This window comes from Dendrobium catenatum, unplaced genomic scaffold (genome assembly GCF_001605985.2).
Source record: "Dendrobium catenatum unplaced genomic scaffold, ASM160598v2 fragScaff_scaffold_98, whole genome shotgun sequence".
NCBI classification, from domain to species: Eukaryota; Viridiplantae; Streptophyta; class Magnoliopsida; order Asparagales; family Orchidaceae; genus Dendrobium; species Dendrobium catenatum.
In genome coordinates, this window is record NW_021318560.1 from 60113 (window position 1) to 84828 (window position 24716).

Below are 24716 nucleotides of genomic sequence, written 5' to 3' on the forward strand. Positions count from 1 at the left end.
CTCCTTTGGAGCTATGATTCTTCTTCATACTCATGCTCCCCTTCCTTCTGCACAATGCTCATGTTTGGTTACATTTGCTCGATAATCTAGTCATGTTGGGTAGGAGTTATATGTAAGCCAAAAAGGGTCGTCCACATAGGGTTATTCAAGTCGGAATGAAATTGTGGGAAATATGAAGATGTCATAGCGGCAACCAAGGTACCTCATTATGATTATGGAATAAACCACTGCCATGTTCCTTCCTTTCCTTGAGATGAACTCCCTTCTCCCCATATTGTAGATGGGCTTGCTCACGTCGTTCTATAAGGCCTGGAAAAATCAGTTATTCTACATATATGCAATGTCTCGGAGGTTTTATAAGATGTGTCTACAATCCTAGAGCATAAGATGTTGATCTCCTAGCGGTATGCTCCATATGTTCACATCTTCCCCATTGTCATGATTGTTTGCTAGTGGTGTTTATATACACGGATTGCTTTACTTATCTTGCCAGTTCAAGAATATTAACATATCCTTAATGCATTGACCCTTCACTCTTTATTGGTCCATAGTATATGACTCCACAATATCTTTGCTACGCATGAAGGAATCAACCTGTAAATAAATGCAAACTAAATAATAAATATCATATACAACACAATTTAGCAACATTTAAATGCATACATAATCACGTACCACAATCTTCTTCCTTGGCGACCTTGGATACATTTTTCCTGGTGGAGTTGTAGGCACTGTCAGTAAGTAGAGATAGACCAATGATTTGTACCATTATAAATAAGATGTTAACTCCTCTCTACCATCTCCCAATGACAGTCTAATAGGTGTCACAAGTGCCCATCTATTATTCCACAACTCAACATATCCTTGGTGGTTTTGAAAAAACTATATTTTTGTAATTTAAATAACTAATAATTTTATAGCTCATTTTAATTAATTATTAATTTAATAACTTATCATTATTATAATGCCTATAATATTTTATTTTAATTTATTCTAAATTAAAAAATTAAAATAAGTAAATAAAATTCATTAAAAACTCATTACTACATGCATGTCACCTTAAATTTTCAATAAATATAGAAATTTAACAAATCAAGGAACACATATACAACATAAAAGTTTCATAAATAACTAACCTTATATATTGCTAAATTAATCCTCTTGCCTATATTCTCTTCGCTGGAGCAAACTTTGAAATTTTTTGTAAGGACTACCTCTATTGATAGCCCAAAACATGAAATAAAAGAGCTTAGGCATCTGATATCAAAGCTTACAACATAATTTCCAAAGCCAACATTCATGTGAAAAAGTCGACGTTCGCATGAAAATTAATGGGGGCCTAATCGGGAGGGTGGAAGAAGAAAACATTGATGATGATTGCGCTTTTACACTAAAACGTGATGAAGATTTACGTTTTCCTCTGAAAACGTGACGAGGCTTTGAATTTTCCTCTCATAACACACTCCAAAATTCCATTTTTAAATTGAATTTCTATCACGTTTTTTCTCCTAAATCTTATGTCAAATGTGGTCCTTTAAAAAATTTCGCCCTTTCTTAAACTAAAATTAATAACTACACTTGAAACTACACGGTAATTGGGCTATATAATGCCTAAACTAAAAAATTATAAAATATCATAAAATGTAAAAATTATATATTTTTATTACATTTTAATTAATAAATAGGTAAAATTAATAAGTTTATCACTACATGTTAAGATAATGATGTTTTATATTTTTAATTGTTTAAGTTTATTTTGAGACTTTGAATTAAATTTTATATTTAAAAATAATAAAAGTTTCTTTAAATAAAATTTTTCAGTGAAAGAAAATAAAAAAATAATTCATTAGAGTTATATAATAATAAAAAATCCAAAGACAATCAATACAATAATTTTATTAATGACTAAAATTTGTGAAAAGAATTATAGTAGCTATTATAAGAAGGCATCAAATTATGGAGGCAATAACGAAGCAACCTAATTGTCAACATCTTTTCTTCGCTTATTTCCTTCTTCCTTATATTGTGCTGGTTTTGCTTTTTTATTTTGATCGTTTTCTTAGTTTTTGCTGTTTAGGGAGATGACAACTCCTTACCCTCCGAACGTTGTGGTTTCTAATGGTAAGTCTCATTCATTTAAGGAAGTGCTTGCTGGATCTTCCTCTTCTTCACCTAAGCTTCAGTTTATTCATACGTCATTCAAGGGTTGTCATTCCTTGATGTTTGATGACTCTATTGTGTCGCCACTAGCTGTTTCTTTTGCGCTTACTCTAGTCAAAAAATTTCTGCTCAGGCGTCCAAATCTTGATGTAATCCGTAAGTTCTTCATTAACCTGAAGCTATTGGGATCGTTCCATATCGATTTACTTGATTCGAGATATTTTGCGATTTAATTGACCAATGATTTGGATTATAGTTGTATTTTTTCCCGGAGATCCTACTATATTCAGGCATGCCAAATAAGATTACTCAAATGGATACCAAATTTTGATGTCTCTGAGGAATCTCCTATTGCTCCGGTGTGGATTTCCTTCCCTAACCTTAGGCTTCGTTTTTTCAACACGCAAATTCTTTTTGGTTTAGCTTCTATTCTTGGCAGGTCGTTGCAAACGGATAAAGCAACAGCTTCTGTTTCACGTTTGTCTGTGGCCCGTGTTTTAGTTGAGCTAGATATCTAAAAAAACGCCCTAATGAGATTTGGATTGATTCTGAGTTAAATGACTATTTTCAAAAAGCAGAATTTTAGAATTTACCTATTTTTTGCTCTCATTGTAAGATGCATGGGCATGACTTTAACGAGTGTTACAAGCTTCACCCACATCTTAGGAGGAGAAAGAGCCTTTCAAACCATCCTTCGTTAAGGAAGATCTCTTAACAAATCGTGCTAAAGTCACTTCTAATTTGGATACTACTGGGGATATTGGTGCTAAGGCACAGGATTATGTTTCTACTACTAAATCGTCCTCACTCAATGGTGTTGATCCTCTCATTGATCAAAATGTTATTCTCAACCTGGGTGCTAATTTACCTGGTGCCTCTCAAAATTCAAAGGAACAAACGTTGCCTATCATTCCTAATATAAATAAAGTCCCTTCTTCTTCTTCTTCTTCTTCTAATCGTTGTGCTACAAATTTGACTGATATGGAGGTGGTCTTACTAGATGCTACTTGTACTAATGTTTTGCAATCTCATACTATTGTGAATGATCAGGTGGTTGGCCGTAACAATTTGATGGAGAATATTGTTGATAATGAGTAGAGTAATAATACTGATAAAGGAGAAGTTACTTTGGCTGAGGAGGGTTATCTGCCTCGGGTTGAAGGGCAGGCAGGAATGAATAATGAGAGTAATTTTTCATTAAATACTCACTATCATAGCGATACTTTAACTGATACCGATGACATGGATATTCTGGCTAAATGTTTTGCTAAAGATGATAACAACACTAGTTATATCAAGTTCCAAAGTAAGAGGGAGGAAAAAAAGAGCATTATTATATAAACGCCTAGAACTACTCGATTGCAATACTAGTCATTAATCTTATTTTTTTATGTTTAACTCTATAATTTGGAATGTTCGGGGCATTGGGCGTCCCTCTTCTAAGTTGCGTGTTAAGAATTTATGTCATATTTATAAAGTCTCTATTCTAGTTTTGTTAGTCTTTTATTTCTTCTGCTAAATTGACTAGTATGGCTAGATCTTTGGGTTTTAAACATGATATTTCAAATATTGCTAACAAGATTTGGGTTCTTTAGAAGGACACTATTCATATTGATGTTATTGGTGATTTCACTCAAGCTTTACACTGTAATATTGAGGTTTTAAATTCTTAATGTTATGTTACCTTTGTTTATGCGGCCTCTTCCCATTTTTTGAGGAGAGTTTTATGGGAACAACTTATTCAGTTTCATAGTAATTGCAATAGGCCTTAGCTTGTTGGAGGAAACTTTTATACTATTTCTTCTCCTGCTTAACGTTTATACGGCTCGTCCCCCATCTACCATTATATGCAAGATTTTAATAATATGATTATGGATTGCAAATTAGTGGATATTATTTTTTTTGTAACAAGTTTACTTGGAATCGTGGACACTTATGCCAAAGGTTGGATTGGGTTTTATTTAATGATTGCTGGCTTAATATTTTTAATTCTACTTCTGTTAAACATTTGAGTAGAACTCTTTCTGATCATTCTCCGTTGCTCATTTCTATTAAGACTAGGCATATTAATTTTTTCTCTCAATTTAGATTTCAAAACATGTGGTTGCTCCATGATTCATTTATGGATTTGGTTAAGGATAATTGGCAGGCTCTATTACATCTGAATAACTCTATCATTAGTATGAGGAGGTTTTGGTTTAAGCTTAAAAGGTTTAAACAAGGTTTGAATTGGTGGAATCATAATGTTTTTAAAAATCTTTTTTCTAATATCTTGAATGCTGAAGAGTTTGTTAACCCTAGATGTTGTAAATAATAACTGTGCTTATCAAAAATATAACATTTAAAAGAAAGACTATATTTTTAAGTTGGAAACAGAAAGAGTAATCAATATTGCAATTATCATGATTGCATATGCTTAAAAACAAGTTTTATTTCACCCAAAACAGCTACTTAAAGTCAGTAAACATATATCATATACTAGCAATATGCAACAAAAAAAAAAGATTAATGAAAAAAATGCCATAGAATAAAAAAATTGTAACAGTTAGTAAGTACTATTAGAGATGTGAGGAACAATATCTAAAAAGAGGCGAGTTAGCATTTTTCCAAAAATAAAGGTGAAAGATGACATGATCCATGAACCCCAAGTCCTAATGCAATAGCTACTTCATAAATTCATCACCTTTTTTTTTCTGGGTTAAAACCCTCAAAATTCAAGTTGGTTGGTTGCAGTGAAGGAATGCATCGGGCTTGTTGTGTGATAGAAAAATCCCCCTCAAACTTAAATAAAAATTCTATAAGATGGTGATGAGACCTGCAATGCTTTATGATGCCGAATGTTGGTCATTAAAAGAGAAGCATAATACTGAGTGTTGCAGAGATGAGGATGCTCAAGTGGATGAGTGGCTTTACCCATAAAGATAGGATATGAAATGCATTTACGTGAAAAGGCTGGAGTGGCACATGTGGAAGAAAATATTAGAGAGAGTCACCTTAAATGATTTGGTTACATATAACAACAGCCTTCCAAGCGATTAGAAAAGTAGATGTATTAGATTTGATTTATTTTAAGAAAGGTAGAGGTAGACCTAAAAAGACTTGGTTAAAAAATATTAGAAATGATATTTCTTCATTAGATATAAAGAAGAATTTGACTTTTAACAGGACACAATGGAGAAAAATGATTCACGTAGCCAACCCCACGTACTGAGACAAAAGCTTGATATTGTTGTTGTTGTTGGTTGGTTCAAACCCTTAAAAAGCTTACGCGTTAATATAAAAAAAAAAGGATTACAAATTCTTAGAGGGATTCAAAACTCACTAAATGCTCCAAGAGCTACAAAATAATAATAATAATAATGAGTAATGAATCCTATCTAATTAGGATAGAAAAACAAAAAGGAAAAAAGATAGGCAAACAGTAAAACCCAAAAATTCAACCCAAGCTTGATTGAACAATTAAGCACCCATAGAGAAAGGAACATCTGCAAGACAAAAATAATAAACAAGAAAAAAAAACATAGAAATGACACAGAGAAGAACCTATAAGAACACCATGAGAAGCAAATCCATCCAACGAGGCAAAGCACGACAGTCAAAGCTATAAAAAGACCTAAAAAAAACACTAAGCATGAAGAGTAAGCAATCACGATCGCAAAAATTGCACAAACCAAATGTAAACGGGGCAGACCAGAAAAAACCTAAGAGGAATAAGCCACTAGACACCCTCAAGCAAAGACACAACACAAAAAAGAAACAAAACAGGCAAGAAAAGAACCAACCAAAGCAAAGGCAGAGCCAGCGACACCAAAGGGCCAATAAGGGAACCCCAGAGCAACCCAATAAACCAGAAGCCATTACACCCCCAGCAGAAGAACATACAACATCAATTTGCATTAAAAATATATTACCTCCTCCGCAATTGCAAGGTTAAGCTTCTTTAAGTGGCTTCCATGCATCCAAAGTATCATCCATCTATTATACATCAATTGAAACAATATCTCCTAAGAATAATAAAGTGAGCAAAAACGTTTAACAGAAATAGTAGAACATGCAAGGAGCTCCATACTCGAAACAATTGAGCTTTTACCTTTCCTACATTGAAACAGTAGAACACGTGAGGAATTGCAAGGAGTTGGTGTGGTGAGGTCATCATGGAGGAGGTGCGAGGATTCGTACTTGTAGTAGCCACAAGCTTGCAATGAAGAAAAAGATGATAAAAAAGAAGAGAGAGAGAGAGAGAGAGAGAGAGAGAGAGAGAGAGAGAGAGAAGATGCAAACATTTATCACGGATAACTCCGAAGAAAATCCACCCACCACTATAAGATAAACTGCATAGATAAACTGCTGGACATTGTGTACTATTTACATCAGAAGGACAACGCAGTCCTACCAAAAAGAATAATAAAACAAATGACCGAGAAATTTACTTTACACTTTCTACTTCTTCCCACTACTAAATCTGTCAAGACGAGTTAACTGCTTGAAACCTCAGTTAAAATAGTCACGCAAATGGCCACTAAGAAATATATATGGCTATCAATTCAATACTCCAGCTTAATACCAATTTCTTCTTCCCAACGGCTAAATCCCACTATTTCTTTGCAATATGGGATTATCCAGTTTAGAATAAAATCAACAAATTCTTTGTACAAAAGGCGCTCAGATGTTTTCACGTTACATGGGCACGCACCTACTTCAAATCTGGGAGCTCATTGTGAGGAACTGAACATGAACTTCTTAACCCTCACACAAAAGCATCAAACACTGTTCAAAGCATATGTTGCCTTGCATTGCCATCACTGCTTTGATTTGATTACAAACCCTTCAGAGCTCAACCTCATGGAGGTCATCCAACACAGAATCACCTGCAACAAGATTTACAGATGAACTGCTACTTGATTGATTGTGCGTAGTATCATTTTGGGGTTTAAATGAGGAGGCCACACCTGTAACAACAAAGGAATGCATCTCCATTCCAACTGCTTTATTGGCATTGTCTGGGTAGGCTCCACTCCATGATGATGCTCGTGCCCGGGAGAGAGAGCCATTGCAACTTGGCAAACTTTGTGATGAGGTAATGTTATCCATACTTGGAAACCTTGGCATGGACAAAGATGATGGATTTGATGATTGGGAACACAATGATTCTTGGTCGGCAGAAGTGGAAGCTTCTTCGATAATGGTGGTTTCATGGATGCTTGATCTCGTAGAAGCATCATTTTTCTTGTCTCCATGTTTTGTAGGTGCTGAAGGACTGAAGAAGTTGGCACCAGAAAAAGGCTTTACAGATGGAGCAGAAGGTGACTGGAAAGTACTTGTAAAAGATCCTCCATCTTTGTTTAAAGTATCAACATATCTGTAAAACAACAAGAATTCTCTACTATCAACTCTACTATCTGGAGCGGAGGATTAATAAAAAGTTTTAAAAGGAAAAAAATTTACGATCCTCCATCTTTGTTGAAAGTATCAACATATCTGTAAAACAACAAGAATTCTCTACTATCAACTCTACTATCTGAAGCGGAGGATTAATAAAAAGTTTTAAAAGGAAAAAAATTTACCTTGATCGGACCCCATCTCTGTTACGTGCCGAGAACTGATTTTGGCTAGGTGGCAAAGATGGCAAACCAAACCCTTGTTCTGATGGACCATCTACTATTTTATCTTGCTTATGATCTGTCGTATGGATATCACTCATCAAGGCATTTTTTACATCATAATGTGATTTACCATTTTGGAAAGAAGCAGCAGTTGGAGGTGGTGGCAAGGAAGCTTCTGCAGTTGGAAGCTCAACACCTTCCTCCACCCATCTTTTGAGTTTTTCATCATAATAGAACTTGTTGCTCTCACCCAGTTTAGCCTTCAATAACATGTTTGAAAAATAAGCATCAAACTTCTCATATAGAAATAAAAACAATTGCGGGAGAACACCTGACGATCATGTCTAGACCATGACACCCAGCCAATGGTCTTCTGAAGAAGCTGAGAGCCAAAACGTCCAAAGCGTGACGATCCCTTGGACATTGATGCACTGCCTTGTCCATATGAGCTGCTGTCCTTTGATGAATTCTGCACAGTAAGAAAAAAAAATACTGAGAATAAAGTGGTATTTCATAAAGATTAGAGTGCATTTATTTATGATAAAGAAACTAGATGAAATGAATAAATTCCAGATATTTACTAGCTATTTGATCCGTTAAGAACTATTCCAACAAAAACATACTTGCAAAGAAAGTTTTCTTAACTAAATGTCCAAGACGGTTACCTGTTTTGTGCTTCTACCAAAATTTGGCTCAGAAATACTTCTATTTTGCGCGACTTTCTTGCTTTCGTCACCTGTCCAATAACTTATAGCCTCTACTGATGGTGAAGGCATTAAAGTTGTAATGTCCATTGCGGACTGACTACTCGATACTTTTTGGACTAGAGAATTAATCTCTCTACCGTCCGCACTGTTTTGTATCGGTGGTAAACCAATCATGCGATGAATGGAACGGTCAATGGAGTTGAACAATTTACCCACAAGTTTGGTTGGGGCCAAGTTTGCACCATATCCTCCCTGAAGACAAAATTAGAAAGAGCTGAAAACATATTTTGCATATGTCCACACTTTTACGTCTGTGAGAGGGAGAGAAATAAAAGAGGGAGGAGAAGTATCTTGCTAAGAAGACCTGCTGGTGGGCTCGCAATCTCTCCTCCAAAGATGCGAACAATGCCTTCCACAACTCTACCTCTGGAGTACGGCTAGAATTTTTGAGAATCTTCATGGATGCTTGACAATACCTTATGCAAGCATATAATTGTGTAAGTAATAATAAATAAGGAAGAAATAACAATCATAACACTCACCTTAGGGAATCAGATACTTTTCCAACTTCAACTAGCATGTAAGCATATACAAGCTTGTATGGTTGAAAAGGTAGCAAGACAAACTGGGAGTTTCCAATGACCTTTGAATATTCATATATTTCAGTCCTCTGTAGAATGTCACCCCGCATTGAATCAGATTAGGCAATTAAGAAAATAAACCATAGATCAAGAAAGATTTACGTTTCTTATGCATCCCAAACTGCAAAGATGAAAAATATAAGCAAACATAGACAATTATTAGTTTTTGGTAAAGTTTTTCTCTCAAATAAAAAAAGAAAGCCAATAAGAATAACAAAATATTCACAATGGGTCAAAGAGGCAAAGTACAAGAGTATCAGAGTATGTGCCAAATAAATGAAGTATAACACATACAAAACAATTTTCAAAACCCAAAAAAGCTTATGGAAATCCAAGTATTTTATGAAAATAGTAGCAAAAACCGTGAAAAAAACAAAATCAAAATAAGGTATTAGATGCAGCTAGTTCCACACAACGAAGAAACAGTAACAAAAACCGTGAAAAAAATAATCAGAAGGGCTTCGGGAAAAACAAAATAAGGTATTAGATGCAGCTAGTTCCACAACAACACATAAAAAACAATTTCAAAAACACAAAAGGGCTTCTGGAAAGCCAAGCATTTTTATGATAATAGTAAAAAAAACCGTGAAAAAAAAAAATCTAAATTAGGTGTTAGATGCAGCTAATTGCATAACAAAAGCATCTCTTTGTAAATATCAAGTCAGGATTTTTGCGTACATCCGTGCAACAGAATTAAGTAGCAAAAACTTTTTCCTATATTATCTAAAAGACGATCCTTAAAAAGTATATAATAAAATGAGAAGGACCAGGATAACACAAGGATATATCAGAGAACTACAACTATTACTCCTACCACAACCACACGTGTTGGCATGTAAAAAAAAACTATTCGGGAGAAGAGCAGCAATTCAAAAGAATTAGAAAGAAATACAGTAAGGAAGAGAGATATCCTTCAAATATCTCTACAAACGTAAGTAGTAAAAGCTTGCTTAATCTAGAATAAACACTTGCATTTGTAAGGTTTACTCACTAAAGTAAAATCGACTATTCAGAAACATAAAAATACTATTTAAAACTTGGAGCTGCAAACCCAAAATGCGATCCAAAAAGCAAAACATTAAATCTTGCCACATCTGCGTTTCAAGATAAAAAGTAAATATATCCCAGCATAACATTAGAAATCCACAAATTTGCAAGGTTTACTGATTAAGATTTCAAGATATTATAAGATTATGGTATAGAAGAATAAAAAGGGTCGAACTTACATGAATATGAAAAATATATTAATAAATCAATATTATCATTAGTGTCATCATATGACAAAAATATATATATCAGACAACTCATATATCAAAATATTCAAACTAATCCAGAAAAATAAAAAAAAAATGCTGGCATAATTAATGGTGGCCTTTCGATAAGATTAGAGAGAGTCGCCTTAGATGGTTTGGTCACATAAAACGGCGGCCTTTCGATGACCCGGTTAGGAGAGTAGAGGTATTAAATTTGACTTATGTTAAGAAAGGTAGGGGTAGACCTAAAAAGACTTGGTTATAAAATATTAGGAATGACCTTTCTCTATTAGATTTAAACAAGAATTTGACTTTTAATAGGACACAATGGAGAAAAAGGATTCATGTAGCCGACCCCACGTAGTGGGATAAAGGCTTGTTGTTGTTGTTGTTGTTGTTGGCATAATTAACTAACAAGTTCGGAAACTAATAACACATAAGATGTATTTAATCTGAATAATAGAAATACAAGTGCCAAATCAAGGAAGGCATAAGAGAAACTAGTGATCTAGTCATTATCCTGATCTAGTCATTATCCATAAAACACTTGCATTTGTAAGGTTTACTCATTACAGCAAAATCGACTATTCAGAAACATAAAAATGCAATTTAAAACTTGGAGCAGCAAACCCAAAATGCGATCCAAAAAGCAAAACATTAAATCTTGCCACATCTGCGTTTCAAGCTAAAAAGTAAACATCTCCCAGCTTTACATTAGAAATCCACAAATTTGCAAGGTTTACTGATTAAAATTTCAAGACAGAAGATTTGGGCATAGAAGAATAAAAAGTGTCGAATGTACATGAATATGAAAAATATATTAATAAATCAATATTATCATTAGTGTCATAATATGACAAAAATATATATATCACACAGCTTCTATATTAAAATATTCAAACTAATCCAGAAAAATAAAAAAAAATGCTGGCATAATTAATTAACAAGTTTGAAAACTAATAACACATATGTGTTTAGTCTGAATTATAGAAATACAAGTGTCAAATCAATGAAGGCATAAAACAAACTAGTGATCTAGTCATTATCCTGAAAATAAAAATAAAGAATATACTAACAGTTCAGCAGTATAGCTAGTGTCATAGTATAGCTAAAAATAGAAAGAAAATATCACCCAAATGGCATACAAAATATTAAAATTAAATGAACAAATAAGTAAAAGGCAAACATAATTAACTAAATAGTTTTAAAATAGTATAAAGAAGCAACACATAAAGAGTATAAAAGTACAAAGTGTCAAATCCATAAGAGCATAATCAAACTAGTTATCTAATCATCATCCTCACCAGTAATAACAAAATAAACTTTATCCTCATCATCTCCATCTCTATATCCATCTTACGCTTACTCGATTCTCCTCAACTTGATCTTCCTCTCACCAATGTCCTAGGACTAAGCAAAGTGAGCATGCTATTATAACCTCTTTTTCCCTCGGATCAATTTCAAATATTATAATCATAAGCACCACTGGTGAAGTTGGGCTTCTTCGGAGTTTTATTTTGGAAGGTTCTGCAGTAAAGCTTTGAGTAGTTGCTTTGTCCAGCTGGAGCTCCTCTATTAGAGTAGATAGTTATTGCAACCCGCAACTTACCATGTTCCAGCAATTGTTTTCTACTCTTGTTTGTAGAATATAAATCAGCAACAAACTAGTGGTGGTTTCCTCTGGATATGGCACTTTAATGACAAACTAACGAGCAATTTCCTTTGCATACAAGATTTTGGTGGCTTTCAGCAGACTTTCTTTTCAGATTTGTGAATCTGTGAAATCAATGGAAGCTAGAAACTTTTGTGTGGAACAAGTTGGGCATTGAGGTTTCTGCTGTAGGAAATTAAAGGGAGACTTTATGAATATAAAAAGGGGATTTGTGGCAGGTGAAATAACAATTAATTTATTTCTGAAAAAAAACTTTACTTAGATGAGTTGTTCCTTGTAGTCTAATCCTAAAATACGCAATGATTAATTCAAAAAGACAATTTACGAACGTGATTATATCATTGTAAAAGCATGAGTTTTGTTACTTTCTTTTTTGCCTCTTCTTTTTCAAAATCTTATAATTGGTTTGCATGTGTGATTGAATTTATCCTAATATACTCCATGATTAATTCAAAAACATAATTTACGAGAGAGATTATATCATTGTAAAAGCATGAGTTTTGATTCTTTTGAGTTTGTGGTTTCTTTCCTTTTGCCTCATTTTTTTTCATAATCTTATAATTGGTGTTTGCATGCAAGATTGAATTTGTTCAAGTTTGATACAATTTGATTTTCTATAAGTGCATGATTTTCAATTTAGTGAATGATTTTTGTAGTAACAAACTTCTACATGTTATTAAATTTAAAGGACTTAGAGCCCAAAATTATTTTTTTATATTACTTTGTTATCAATATCTATTTTATTAAAAATTTTAAGTAAGAAATGAAAGATGAATTAAGTTAAATTCTCTAAAGATATAAGATGGTTGGGAAATATTATTATAATCCCACTATTAAAAATAATACACCTATGCCTAATATTTTTAAGACAAATCATTCAAACCACAATACAAAGCTGATCAAGCACACACAAACACAAGGATTATGTATGAACAAATTTAATATTCTTGAAGAAAAACTATGATAGGAAACACTTGGATTCCCAAGTGTTCCTAGCCAAAACTGAAATAGATCCAGATGATTACTGCTGTCCACAGCGGAAAAACAGCAAAACCACCAAGAAAACTGAGAGAAAACGTAGGGAAATTCGTAGAAAAACAAAGCAAACACTTTTATTCCACTAGACGATGAAAAGCACTTGTAAGATACAACTTTCCTTCAATTCGAGAGGAAGGAAAAACTCTCACAAGATCTCCGGCGTAGCCAAGAGCCCAAGAACACCAACCCTAGATCTCAAAACAATTCAAATTCAAGATAATCCCCCCTTTTCCTCCTAACCTCCTAATTAACCATAAAGGAGTTTTACAAAATGTCTAAACAGCCCCTTGCATTCAAAATTTCCCTCCCAAAACTCTTCCTTGGCCTCCGTCGGATTGGCTCGTTCCGCTCGGTTCCGCCCGCCTTGTTCGGTTCCGCCTCGTGTAGACTTGGACCGATCCGGGCTGGACCGATCCGGGCTGGACCGGTCCAGCCGGCCCCTCCTGGGCCGGCACATGCGTATCAAACTACCAATTCATGAATATTTTTTAACTAATGTATTGGATGTAGAAAATAATTTCTAGCCATAGTTAGCATAAGAGAATATCAAGTTATGAAAAAAGATCTAAATTTATTGAGTGGTGTACTATTATTTTATTACTCCTGATAATATTACTATCATTCTTCTATTTGAGAGAGGACTTCTACTGAAAAATATACAACAAAAGTTGTTTCCCTCTATCATGGTACTAGAGCAAGGTTAAGCTAATGCTAGCCTTCCCCTCCTTCCCTAACTTACTTAATCGAAACCCCCATAACCTTTCCACTTGCACAGCAACTCACACCTTTTGTTTTTACTTGCGCTTGAATCCATGTTCATGCATGCACTTGAGCTTTTACACTATCATCCATGTCACTTTCAAGCAACACGCCACCATCCACACACTCCTTATGCTGCAAACCATTATATATAATGTTCCTATCCCTACGAACCACGCAAACTATTGTTTTGGATCATTGCGCATGCACCTTGATCTCTCAATATCACTCTCCAAACCAATACCAACGACATGTTCACTCTTTAATCACCAAACACAATCCTTTTTTTATCTTATGGGTCTCCGACTTCGTAGGAGTTGCTTAGTAGGATGTTTTTAAAATACATGCATATTAAAAATTCAAAATAATGAAATGCATTCATTTTAGAAATGTATGAGTTATATCTTAAATGTTAATCAAATGCAATGAAATTTTTTTCATAATGATAAACTTCAAATGTACTAAAATATGATGGATAATGAAAGTAGAGGCAAGCCGTGGATGACTAGCAAGTGGAACAACAACTATAGAGCAAGGGGAACAACAACTATAGAGGTAAACCAAATTCATTGGGGAGGGGGACAACAACAAGATATAGAGGCAAACGAAATTCCTTGGGGGAGGGGGAGTTGAGGATACTGGTTATGAGTTTTGCCTGCATTTGAAATTTATCTTATTTAACTGAATTTCAAATTCATAAAAGAAGAATTTTAAACTACTTTAAATCCCTTACATAGATGCTTTATATTTGATCTAACTCAAATCAAACACACAAAAAAAAAACTTGCATTACTTTTATTTGCAACCAAATACCCCTTAAACTCTTCCTTTTTTTAATGTTCTCTTCTTGTCTCCTTATCTTTCCTCAATATGAAACTAGAATCTTCAATTGATATGTCTATCAAACACAACAGTAGTAACTATATTATGAGATTTAAGTATTATTCTTTCCTCAATAAGTCTCATCAAAAACTCAATCATCTCGACTCTTTGCCTCACGTACAAATGAGCATTATTGAATGTATCTAATGGAAGGCTTGTGAGTATGTTATTCTCATATGGATGCTCAATAATCTGGAATCCACTATTGAATCTATTGTAATATTTCAAGAGATTGCCAAAGGGGTAGGACTCTTTTCACTCCAACTTTCAGAATAACATCTACTAGGTAAGCACTTTTTGCTTTAAACTATTCTCGTTGCAACAAGGAGACATCTAATCAAGATTACAACACCACTTTGAAAGAAAAAAAGGGATAAAATTGTTCAATATCTCACTAATACATCACCCATCCAACTACTAAAAATGCAATGGAGAGTTTTGCTATGTTCCTTTATGGGTTTCATCCATCCCTCTGATCTATTCTAGCTCAATTAAAGGAAAACTTTACTATTCCAAACATCTCCGCTGCTCTCTGCTAGGTACTTTTACCAGACACTCTTGATCATAATCATATTGCTCTTGTCGCAATAGTAAGAGATTGCCGTAGTCATTATGGATGACCTGATCCTAGTTGTGATCACAACTCCTTCTGACCATGTCAACATTTTCAAAAGCTAAATCATCCATCTCAACATTGTTTGGAAATTTTTGGACTATCTTCCAACCACTCAGCATAACTTTACTACAACTAATTCTACTGATGCTACTTACATTTCATTTCCCAATGTAACTATGACCAACTTATACAACTCTTAATCAACCATTTCAACCTCTCAATTTATTCCTCAAGCTCGGTTGCAATTGGTCATGTCAACGCATCTAAAGTTTTAGATGCTTCTGATGGACCGGTTCACCCGGTCCATCCTAGACCCGTGCGGGTCTAGGGGAGGCGGGCGGACCGGCTGGACAAAAAGGGGCCCACCCACTTAAGTGGGGGTAATTTGGGGATGTGAGGGACTTTTGGATTGTATGAAGGGGGGCCATTAGGGTTTAGTTGGAGGCATTATGAAAAGTGTATTCTCTTTCTAGTTTTCTTCTTCTAGTTTCCTTCTTGTTCTTTTCTAGGGTTTTCTTGTGGGAGATCTTGTCCTTCTCGAAGTGGACAAACTTATCTTGTTTTCTCTTGGATTTCTAATGCAAAGGTTCTTGCTTTTCATCTCAACCCTCTTGTGATTGTTCTTCTTTGGTTTTGGTGGAGAAATTCCTCTTTTTGGGGGGAAATTAGGGCAAAGAGGCCGGTCCATCCTAGACCCGTGCGGGTCTATAGGAGGCGGGCGGACCGGCTGGACAAAAAAGGGGCCCACCCACTTAAGTGGGGGTAATTTAGGGATGTGAGGGACTTTTGGATTGTATGAAGGGGGCCATTAGGGTTTAGTTGGAGGCATTATGAAAAGTGTATTCTCTTTCTAGTTTTCTTCTTCTAGTTTCCTTCTTGTTCTTTTCTAGGGTTTTCTTGTGGGAGATCTTGTCCTTCTCGAAGTGGACAAACTTATCTTGTTTTCTCTTGGATTTCTAATGCAAATGTTCTTGTTTTTCATCCCAACAATCTTGTGATTATTTCTCTTTGGTTTTGGTGGAGAACTTCCTCTCTTTTGGGGGAAATTAGGGCAAAACCGAAATTGTGAAACCCTAGGGCGTATCAGCTTCTTCCTATCTGAGATAACATATAACTATTTTCATAATTTATTATGATATCAGTCAAACCTATTATTACTGTTGACGGTTCTCCTTCTCTAGCCTCTGAAGAAGGATTTATTCATCCCTCACTAACAATAGCCAATATTTAGTTTGTTCAAAAGTTTCTTGAAAACATTTTATCTATATATTGCCTCATAAAATCTCACAACTGTTTAGTTAACCTTTTATCTTCCTTACTCTGCTTTTAGGATATAAGCATTAAGAAGATGACCGGTGGTGTTGAAGTTGTAACTCTTTATTATCTCATGGATGTTACTACTATTGCCTTATCCTCCTCTATTCCCTTTTATGAATGGTACTATCATTTGAGCCATCCTCATTCAAACCTTGAAGACCATCTTCAAGGTTTCAATCATGCTATTTCAAATTTTAACAGTGAAGTTTATGAATAATCATTGTGTTCCCCCTCTCGAGTCTTATTCTTTTCGTATGAGTGCATATTTTGACTTGACATATTCAAACATTTCGGGATTAAGTTATCCACTCAATGGGATTATCATCATTCTATTTCTTTCATAGATGATAACACCAAGGTTATCAGTATGGTATTTGAAAAATTCAAGACCCAATCTCTCTAACAAGATGGAATGGTTCAAGAAATCTGTAGGCTATAAAAGTTTCATGCCTCAGCCTCTTCACATATTCGGGAGAGTTTTACCAGCTTACGTTTCGGGTCAAACTTTTAGAAGGTACATTTATTAGAGATAAGATACCACCCAAAGATTACGCCCTCATTATTTGACGATTTTGTGGTCTAAGTTCAAGTTTCTCATAAGAACAAGCTTTTATGATTAGTTACCTCTCTCGGTGATGAGAAAGTACTCTAAACATTAGATCCCCTCCAAGTGATGAGAGACCACTTTGATTAAAAAGTTATTGGATGGGCACTAAGTAGCTAGCATATAGTAGCAGCTATTTTAATACTTGTGGATTTGAAATTTATCACCGTGCACTTAAAAGTGAATGGTGGTGGGAAAGGTGATGAACAAGATTAAGATCTCATAGTTTCATCGTTCTCGGTTGTCATTTCCATAATATACTTAATCAAAGGAGGAAATCAACCATCCTGACAGACGAATTATAATTGACGGTCATCGGTTGCTTTATCTAAGGGTATTTTATAAACTTGAAATGGATGTTTATCTAATGGAAAAATTTGAGTTGACCTAACTAATAAAGGGCTTTGTGTCCTATTAGGTGTACCTTATGATTCATTATTCAAGAGAATTAGCCACTAGGTAACATATAGGTTCTGGCCTTGAACATATACAATGGTGTCTATCTAGGATAAAATCATTCGGCCAGAGAACCTAGTCATAACCATCTAATTGTGGAGTCATTTTGAGGCCAAGCCATCAATTAGAGAATACATGTCACATCCATACTGACAAGAGATTATTTGAGAATGAATCTTATGATATTCTCGACTGAACATTCACTCTTTGTGAGATGAGAATATTCTTGAGTTCATCCCTCTTGCCAAATGGTTATAGAGGTGGATGGATATTTTGCTTTAAGTTTTAAATGATTAATTTTACTTTAAATATTTAATTTTTTATAGATATTGAAATATTAAATTTTATTAAAATTTAAACCCCAAGTAGTTAACTTTTGAGTTTGGTGGCATTTTGAAAATCAAGTAGTCCCCTTCAATTCAGATTTTTGGGCAATGTGGTCATCAGCAAGGTTTTAAATAATTTTACTATATTATTTGAACCCTATCAACTCTATTTGCCTACTAATATAGGATCAGACTCGATATCAACTTTGTGAATTATTATACAAACTTTAAAATTGTGAATTTGCATTATTGTAATGAATTTCCCTCAAAGAGGGATTTATAGGCCTAATGTAATCATAAAATCAAATATCTCGACAAATTTTATAGTTGTATATTCCATCATTAGTTCAAATCCTGTTAAGTAGTCTAATTCTTTCAAGGACAAGGGCTATAGTTCAAATTAAAATTCGCATTTAACCCACAAAATACTCATAGACCATAGGTTTTATGTATCGGCCGAAGCACATGTAAATGATTTAATTTGAAATTCCGGAATAATTTAATTTGAAAGGACAATTATAATTTAACTCGCTTTTAACCCCGCATGACATTCTCAGATTTTTTTGTTTGCATGATCAAAATGTTTGTCAAAACACATGTGGGGAATAAGAATTTCTTAAATGACATGAATGTTTTTTGCTGTATTTGCACAATGCATTCAAATGCATTTTTGGTGCTCATACAATGCATTTGCATCCTTTCAGCATACTGGAAAGCTTTTTAGTATGCTCATACGATACACTACATGCATTTCAATGTATTTACGTAGCTTGCTTACACGCATTCAATTGACTTGCACACTTTTTCATGCACTTAAACAATGCGCTTACACACATTTGGTGCATTCATATAATGTATTCACACGTTTTTTTAATTTACATTAATTTTTTTGTTTAAAATAATAATGCATTTCTCAAAATAATTACGTACTCTCGAGGCAATAGCTAACTTTTTAGAGGCCATGACACTTCATGGGGCTATCACATGTTTCTCAAGGTAATGACTCACTTTTTAAGGTGGGAGCATGCTTTCCAATGCAATTGTGTGCTCCTTGAACTAATCCCACACTTCTCAGTGCATTGGTATGCTTATACTTATAGAGATGACAACTCACTTTAAGAGATTGTTCCACATCTCGAGGTAGGGGTGTGTTTCTTAAAGTTGTGGCACATCTCTTGAGATGACATGGAGTCAACTGCATGAATTATTTTTTCTCACTGTGTCCTATTAAGAGTTAAATTCTCATTTAAATCTAATTGAAAAAAAGATTATTTCTAATACTTTCTAACCAAAACTTTTTAGGTCTACCTCCATCTTTCTTAACATAGGCTGGACTGATACATCTACTCTCCTAACATGGTCATCGAAAGGCTGACATTTTATGTGACCAAATCATCTAAGGAGACTCTCTTTAATTTTATTTGCCACAGTAGGTACACCAACGTTTCATGTATATAATCATTTCGCATTTTGTCTCCAAGTGTAAAGACACTTATCCACCTAATCATGCTCATCTCTGCAACACTTAACTTATGCTAACTTAATTTTATGATGATCTTTTAATGGCCAACATTTTGAGTAATAAAGCATTGCAGGTGTCACCACCATCATATAATATTTCCCCTTAAATTTGAGTGGTACATTTCTATCATACAATAGGCTCGAAGCATTCCTACACGTCAACCATGCAACTTGAATTCTACTTGTAACAACTCATATATTTCACTATTAGTTTGAATAATAGGCCCGATATATCTAAATATTGCACTCTTTTTAATGACTTGATCACCCAAATACTCAATGTCACAATCTCACCTCCATATCTATAACTAAAATTACACTCCATGCATTAAATTTTAGATCTACTCAAACTGAAATCTTTACTCTAAAGTTGACCTCCAAAAATAAAGTTTTTTTATTAACTCTCTCCAATCCTATCAACAAGAAGAATATCATCAGCAAAAAGTATACACCATGGTATATCCTTTTGTAAATGTCCAGTAAGAATATCCATGTCTAAAGAAAAAAAATATGGGCTTAAAGTTGATCCTTGAAGTAATCCAACCGAAATAAGAAAATACTTTGTTAGACTTTATGTAAAAACATAAGTAACAACTCCTCTATGCATATCTTTAATGACTTAACTCATTTTTTTTTATAACTCTCCAGAACACTTCTCTTCGAACTTTATCATATAGTTTCTCTAAATAAACAAATATCATATATAAATCAACCTTGCTCTCTTTGTACTTCTCCATCAAACCTCAAAAAATTTATAGCTTCAATAATAGGCCTGCCCAGCTTGAATCCACATTGATTTAAAAAAATATTAGTATTACTATGTAACCTTTGCTCAATTACAATCCCCCATAATTTTAATGTATGACATTAACTTAATTCCTCTATAATTTGCAAACTCTTGTGCATCACCTTTATTCTTAAAAATAGAAACAAACACACTCCTCCTATATATATATATGTATATATATATATATATATATAAAACAACAACATCAAGCCTTAATCCCACTACGTGGGGTCGGCTACATGAATTCTTTTTCTCCATTGTGTCCTATTAAAAGTCAAATTCTCATTTAAATCTAATAAAGAAAGGTCATTCCTAATATTTCTACCCAAGTCTTTTTAGGTCTGCCTCTACCTTTCTTAACATAAGCAAATCTAATACTTCTACTCTCCTAGCTGGGTCACCGGAATATACAATGAAAAAAATAAAAATGTGAATTAAATCAATCCAGGCGATTTCGCAATGTCATAGTCTATTTTGCAAATGGACGAAGTTCAAGTTACTCCACACGATGTTGTGTCCATAGACTATCATTTTCGACAGTTTTTGCTCAAATTGATCATGGGAGGTCTATCTTGAATATTTTTTATGTTCTGAATACAATGACGTAGTCTGCATCTCGAACGAACGACGTTTAAGCCTTTTGGCGTAATGACGTACCCATATAATGTCGTTTTCATCGATAGAATCACGCACTAATGTTTCTTCTTTGGTATATTTCACATTCTGAGCACATAGGCGCAATACACTTCACAAACAAATGACAATAGACTAATTTTGTGCTGGCTATGCGCAATGTCGAGGTGTTTCAGGCTTGTTACGCATAAAATCGAGTTTCAAGACAACTACGTGCAGCACTGTGTCTGTTGATTGTCATTCTTGTCGTGCTTGCTCAAAACAATATTGGACCATATGTGATCATCAAAAATTGGGTTTAGTTATTTAAGTTTCAAAACTAAATTTTCTTTGCATTCAAGTTATTTTTATCAAGAAATAAATATTCAAATTTCCACTCAAATTTAAACCTTTTGCATTAATAATGCTCCTAAATATATGTAGTATTCTTCACTCATATGCCAGGAATAATATTACCCATAAATTGTCATGTCCATATACATTCTAACAAGATGGAATGGTTGAATGCTAGCACCCATTATCTTCCTCAGACCTTAACAGTTTGTATACATGTTCCATGATATTTTTTGAAAGATATGACTCCCTCTACCAATTAATAAACTGTCTCCTCCACATTTCTGAGTGGTGTTATTTCTTTCTTAATTGATTATTCCCACAAAGTTTCTGTTCATCTTAGTCCTAAAGTCTTTGATTCTATTTGCTTTGAGTAATATTTTTGCCCAAGTTGTGATTGCCAAGTTCCCCATGAATCAATCAACTTAAGTATCAAAAGTTACGAAGACAGGTTAACTCTACGCCCGCTTGCCTGCCACGTATCTTTGGCGAGTCAACAAGTTGCCCCATCACATGCATGGTGATGTGAAACCAATTAGAAATTGCATGTAGAAAATTATAAAGATTGAATTAGGCGTTGTAACGTCAACCAATGTTTCACTTAGAAAAGATTTTATACATTAAAAGTTGTCTAAATTGATATGGCAATCAACTACATATTAGAAGAACAAGATCTCAAATAATCTCAATCATAACATGGAAACACAAGTGTAATAAACTAACAATCCACCACTTAACAAAGAGAAAAGTCACCTCGAGTTTCCCTTACTCATGCTCCTTTATGGGTTTTAGCAGAAGAAGAATCGCCACAATCCAGAAGATGCCACCACAAGGGAGAAAACGACTAGGTCATAGTTTCAAGGAAAGCTAGCCGGAGGGGGGTTGTGTGAGGACGACCGGTGATCCGCCAATGCCCGGTTGGAAGGTACCAATGTGAAGAGGATGAGGTCAATGTATCCGTCAACGATCTCGTCAACCGCCAAGTGTGGGCTCCGAAAATTTGGCCCCAGCCTCCCCGCCTCGCAATTGATTGATTTGCTGTTTGCTTTTTCTTCGACGAGGGAGTTTTAACGGGATAAGTTCCGGGATAAATTTTGGAAGGAAGATGGGTTTGTAGATAAGACACTACCAAGAGATTTCGCCCTCATTTTGTGAGGACTTTATGATATGATTTCTGGTTTCCTATAGGTGCAAGCCTCTATAGTTAATTACCCCTCCCGGTGACGAGAGAGAACTTTCGATTAAGGCTAGTCGTCGATCAGATACGTTGTATCCATAGATACGTAGTATCAGACATATAATAGCAGCAATAGACATTGGTATTTGAAAATGTTGGATTTGGAAATTGGGTTTGAATTTGGGCATTAGGAAGAGTTTGGATGTTTGGATTTGGAATTTGGGTTGGAAGATTTGATATTTAAAATGGAAATTGCACCATCTTGTACTTAAAGCGGATGGTGGGGGAATGGATGATGGACCCGATCAAGATCCCATGGTTCCGTCATCCCGGGCCATCGTGGTCCCTGGTCTACTTAGTCAGAGGAGGTAGTTGACCCAACCTGACAGAAGGATCCTTGTCGGCAGCCATCGGTTGCTTCATCCAAGGGGACCTTGTAGACCTGGGGTGGGTATTTGCCTAAGGGGACAAATTTGAATCCACCTTAGCTAACAGAGGGCTTTATGCCCTATCGATCATATCCTATTGATTCATATCTCAAGAATTTGATGTCAACAAGGAGCATATCGACGCTGGCCATAACCGGTATTTCGTGGTACCATTTGGCGGCAAAACCACTCGGTTCAGAGGGCCCCGGTCATCATAACCGTTATCCTACGGTGCCATTTGGCGGCAAACCGCCGGTTAGAGGACACGTACCACGTCCTTACTGGCAGGAGATTGTTTGAGAATAGATCCTAGTGATATTTTCGATTAGGCATTTGACTTTTTGTGAGCTGAAGTTATATTTGAATTTGTCCACCCCGGCAAACTGTTGCGGAGGGTGGATGGATTTTGCTTTAAGCATTTGATGATAGATTTCGATTTAAATATCTTTGAATTTGGGATTTATTGGGTTTTGAACTTTGCGGAGCTTTGGATTTTGGGGATATTTGAGTGGAGCTTGAAAGACATTTGAAAGTATTTGTGGGCCCCTCCAGTTAAGGTAAACATTCAACACGGTCATCATCGGGGTGTTTGGGGTCGTTTCTATTTGTGGCTTGAACCTTGTCGACCTTATCAACTCGTTGATAGGGGATCAAGTTTCGTAGGTTTTGTGCCTTTATTAGTGAATTCAAACTATTATAGCCCTTGAAGACCTAATATGAATATATTAAAACAAATACATCGATTGTCATAACCGTACATTTGTTTGAAGGTTCGAACCCTGTCGAATCCTATAGATCCGTATAGAAGGATCGGGTTCGAACTTGAATTCACTTGATAACCCGTGCAGCATCCCTAAACGTCACGTGTGTACCAATAACACGCTCGTCGGGGTCCTTGCAGGTATTCGGGGACAATTTGTAATCATTTGATGAATCTTGTCACCTCCTACTTACCTGGCTTAGGAAGATCGGGTTCAACTTTAATAACCCGCGCATCATCCCTAGACGTCACGTGTGTACCAATAAAACGCTCGTCGGGGCCCTTGCGGGTATTTGAGAATTTTCTTGATTTGACATATCCCTTTGTGTACCTATATGTATACAAGCTACGGTGCATGTGCAGGGGTATTTTGAAAGTATATGTAGTTGTGTAGATAACTATCGTTTGGATGCACACAACTTTTCATTTGATAGCTTATACACGCCTTCTGTCTGCTAGTACGAGTGTTGCAGATCCGGTGGCATTGCGGCCTTGATGTTGACTCTCCCTTTCTCATTCACCGGGGATGGGACTTTCTGGACTTTGAAGTCCGCTGCTTTGCAAAGAATTCCTTTTGAGATTATCAGTGTAGTGGACTTGATATTTCCGGTGTTTGTAGATATTAGAGCTATTTTCTTCCTAAGGATGGGACCAGGAAGAAACTTTAGAACACCATGAAGTTTTGTTCTAATTTGTTCAAACATCTCTTCCATTCCACCAGGAGGCGTCATTTTTTTGGTACGCCAAGTTGCCCTTATACCCGACGTACTTGAAGATCTTAATCACCGTAGTCATAAGTGATGTCTGTACTTCTGCCCACAGTGATTCATGGTGCCTACGATATGTCCATTGTTGTTATCCACAAATGACTTGTGTTTGTTTGTAGGGAACCATTGTATCCACTACGACCTCCTAGAAGTGTTTGTAGGAGAGCCATTTGTATCAATATCATATCCACCTTTCACCAATCTCAGGTGGTGGTTATATTTGCACTTGTTTGGGTCGTAGGTTGAATGCGTAGGAGCCTTCCATGGTAGATTGTG

At 35.2% G+C, this 24716-nt stretch overlaps 1 protein-coding gene across 2 annotated transcripts; it reads right to left on the bottom strand.

Annotated features, from left to right (window-relative positions):
- Positions 1-6472: 6472 nt before the first annotated feature.
- Positions 6473-12215, bottom strand: LOC110100020 (protein transport protein SEC16A homolog). Of its 2 annotated transcripts, XM_020827373.2 has the most exons (9): positions 11669-12215; positions 9013-9140; positions 8835-8946; positions 8429-8722; positions 8095-8232; positions 7725-8023; positions 7606-7638; positions 7110-7519; positions 6473-7028 (listed from the first exon to the last, which is right to left on the bottom strand). In XM_020827373.2, exons 1-9 carry the CDS (start codon positions 11717-11719, stop codon positions 6988-6990), a joined length of 1506 nt encoding a protein of 501 aa, XP_020683032.2. In that variant the 5' UTR covers positions 11720-12215; the 3' UTR covers positions 6473-6987. The 2 variants fall into 2 exon arrangements, with proteins under 2 accessions (XP_020683032.2, XP_028552764.1); XM_028696931.1 differs by lacking the exon at positions 7606-7638 and having other exon boundaries at positions 11669-12212.
- Between the last annotated feature and the right edge of the window lie 12501 nt (positions 12216-24716).

Excerpts from the sequence above, each read along its gene's own strand:
- LOC110100020 (XM_020827373.2), bottom strand. The coding sequence starts at position 11,719 with ATGGATATAGAGATGGAGATGATGAGGATAAAGTTTATTTTGTTATTA. Across the intron at positions 8,947-9,012 it reads AAAGTATCTGATTCCCTAAG|GTATTGTCAAGCATCCATGA; the intron begins GTGAGTGTTATG and ends TGCTTGCATAAG. Across the intron at positions 8,723-8,834 it reads GATTGCGAGCCCACCAGCAG|GGAGGATATGGTGCAAACTT; the intron begins GTCTTCTTAGCA and ends TTTTGTCTTCAG.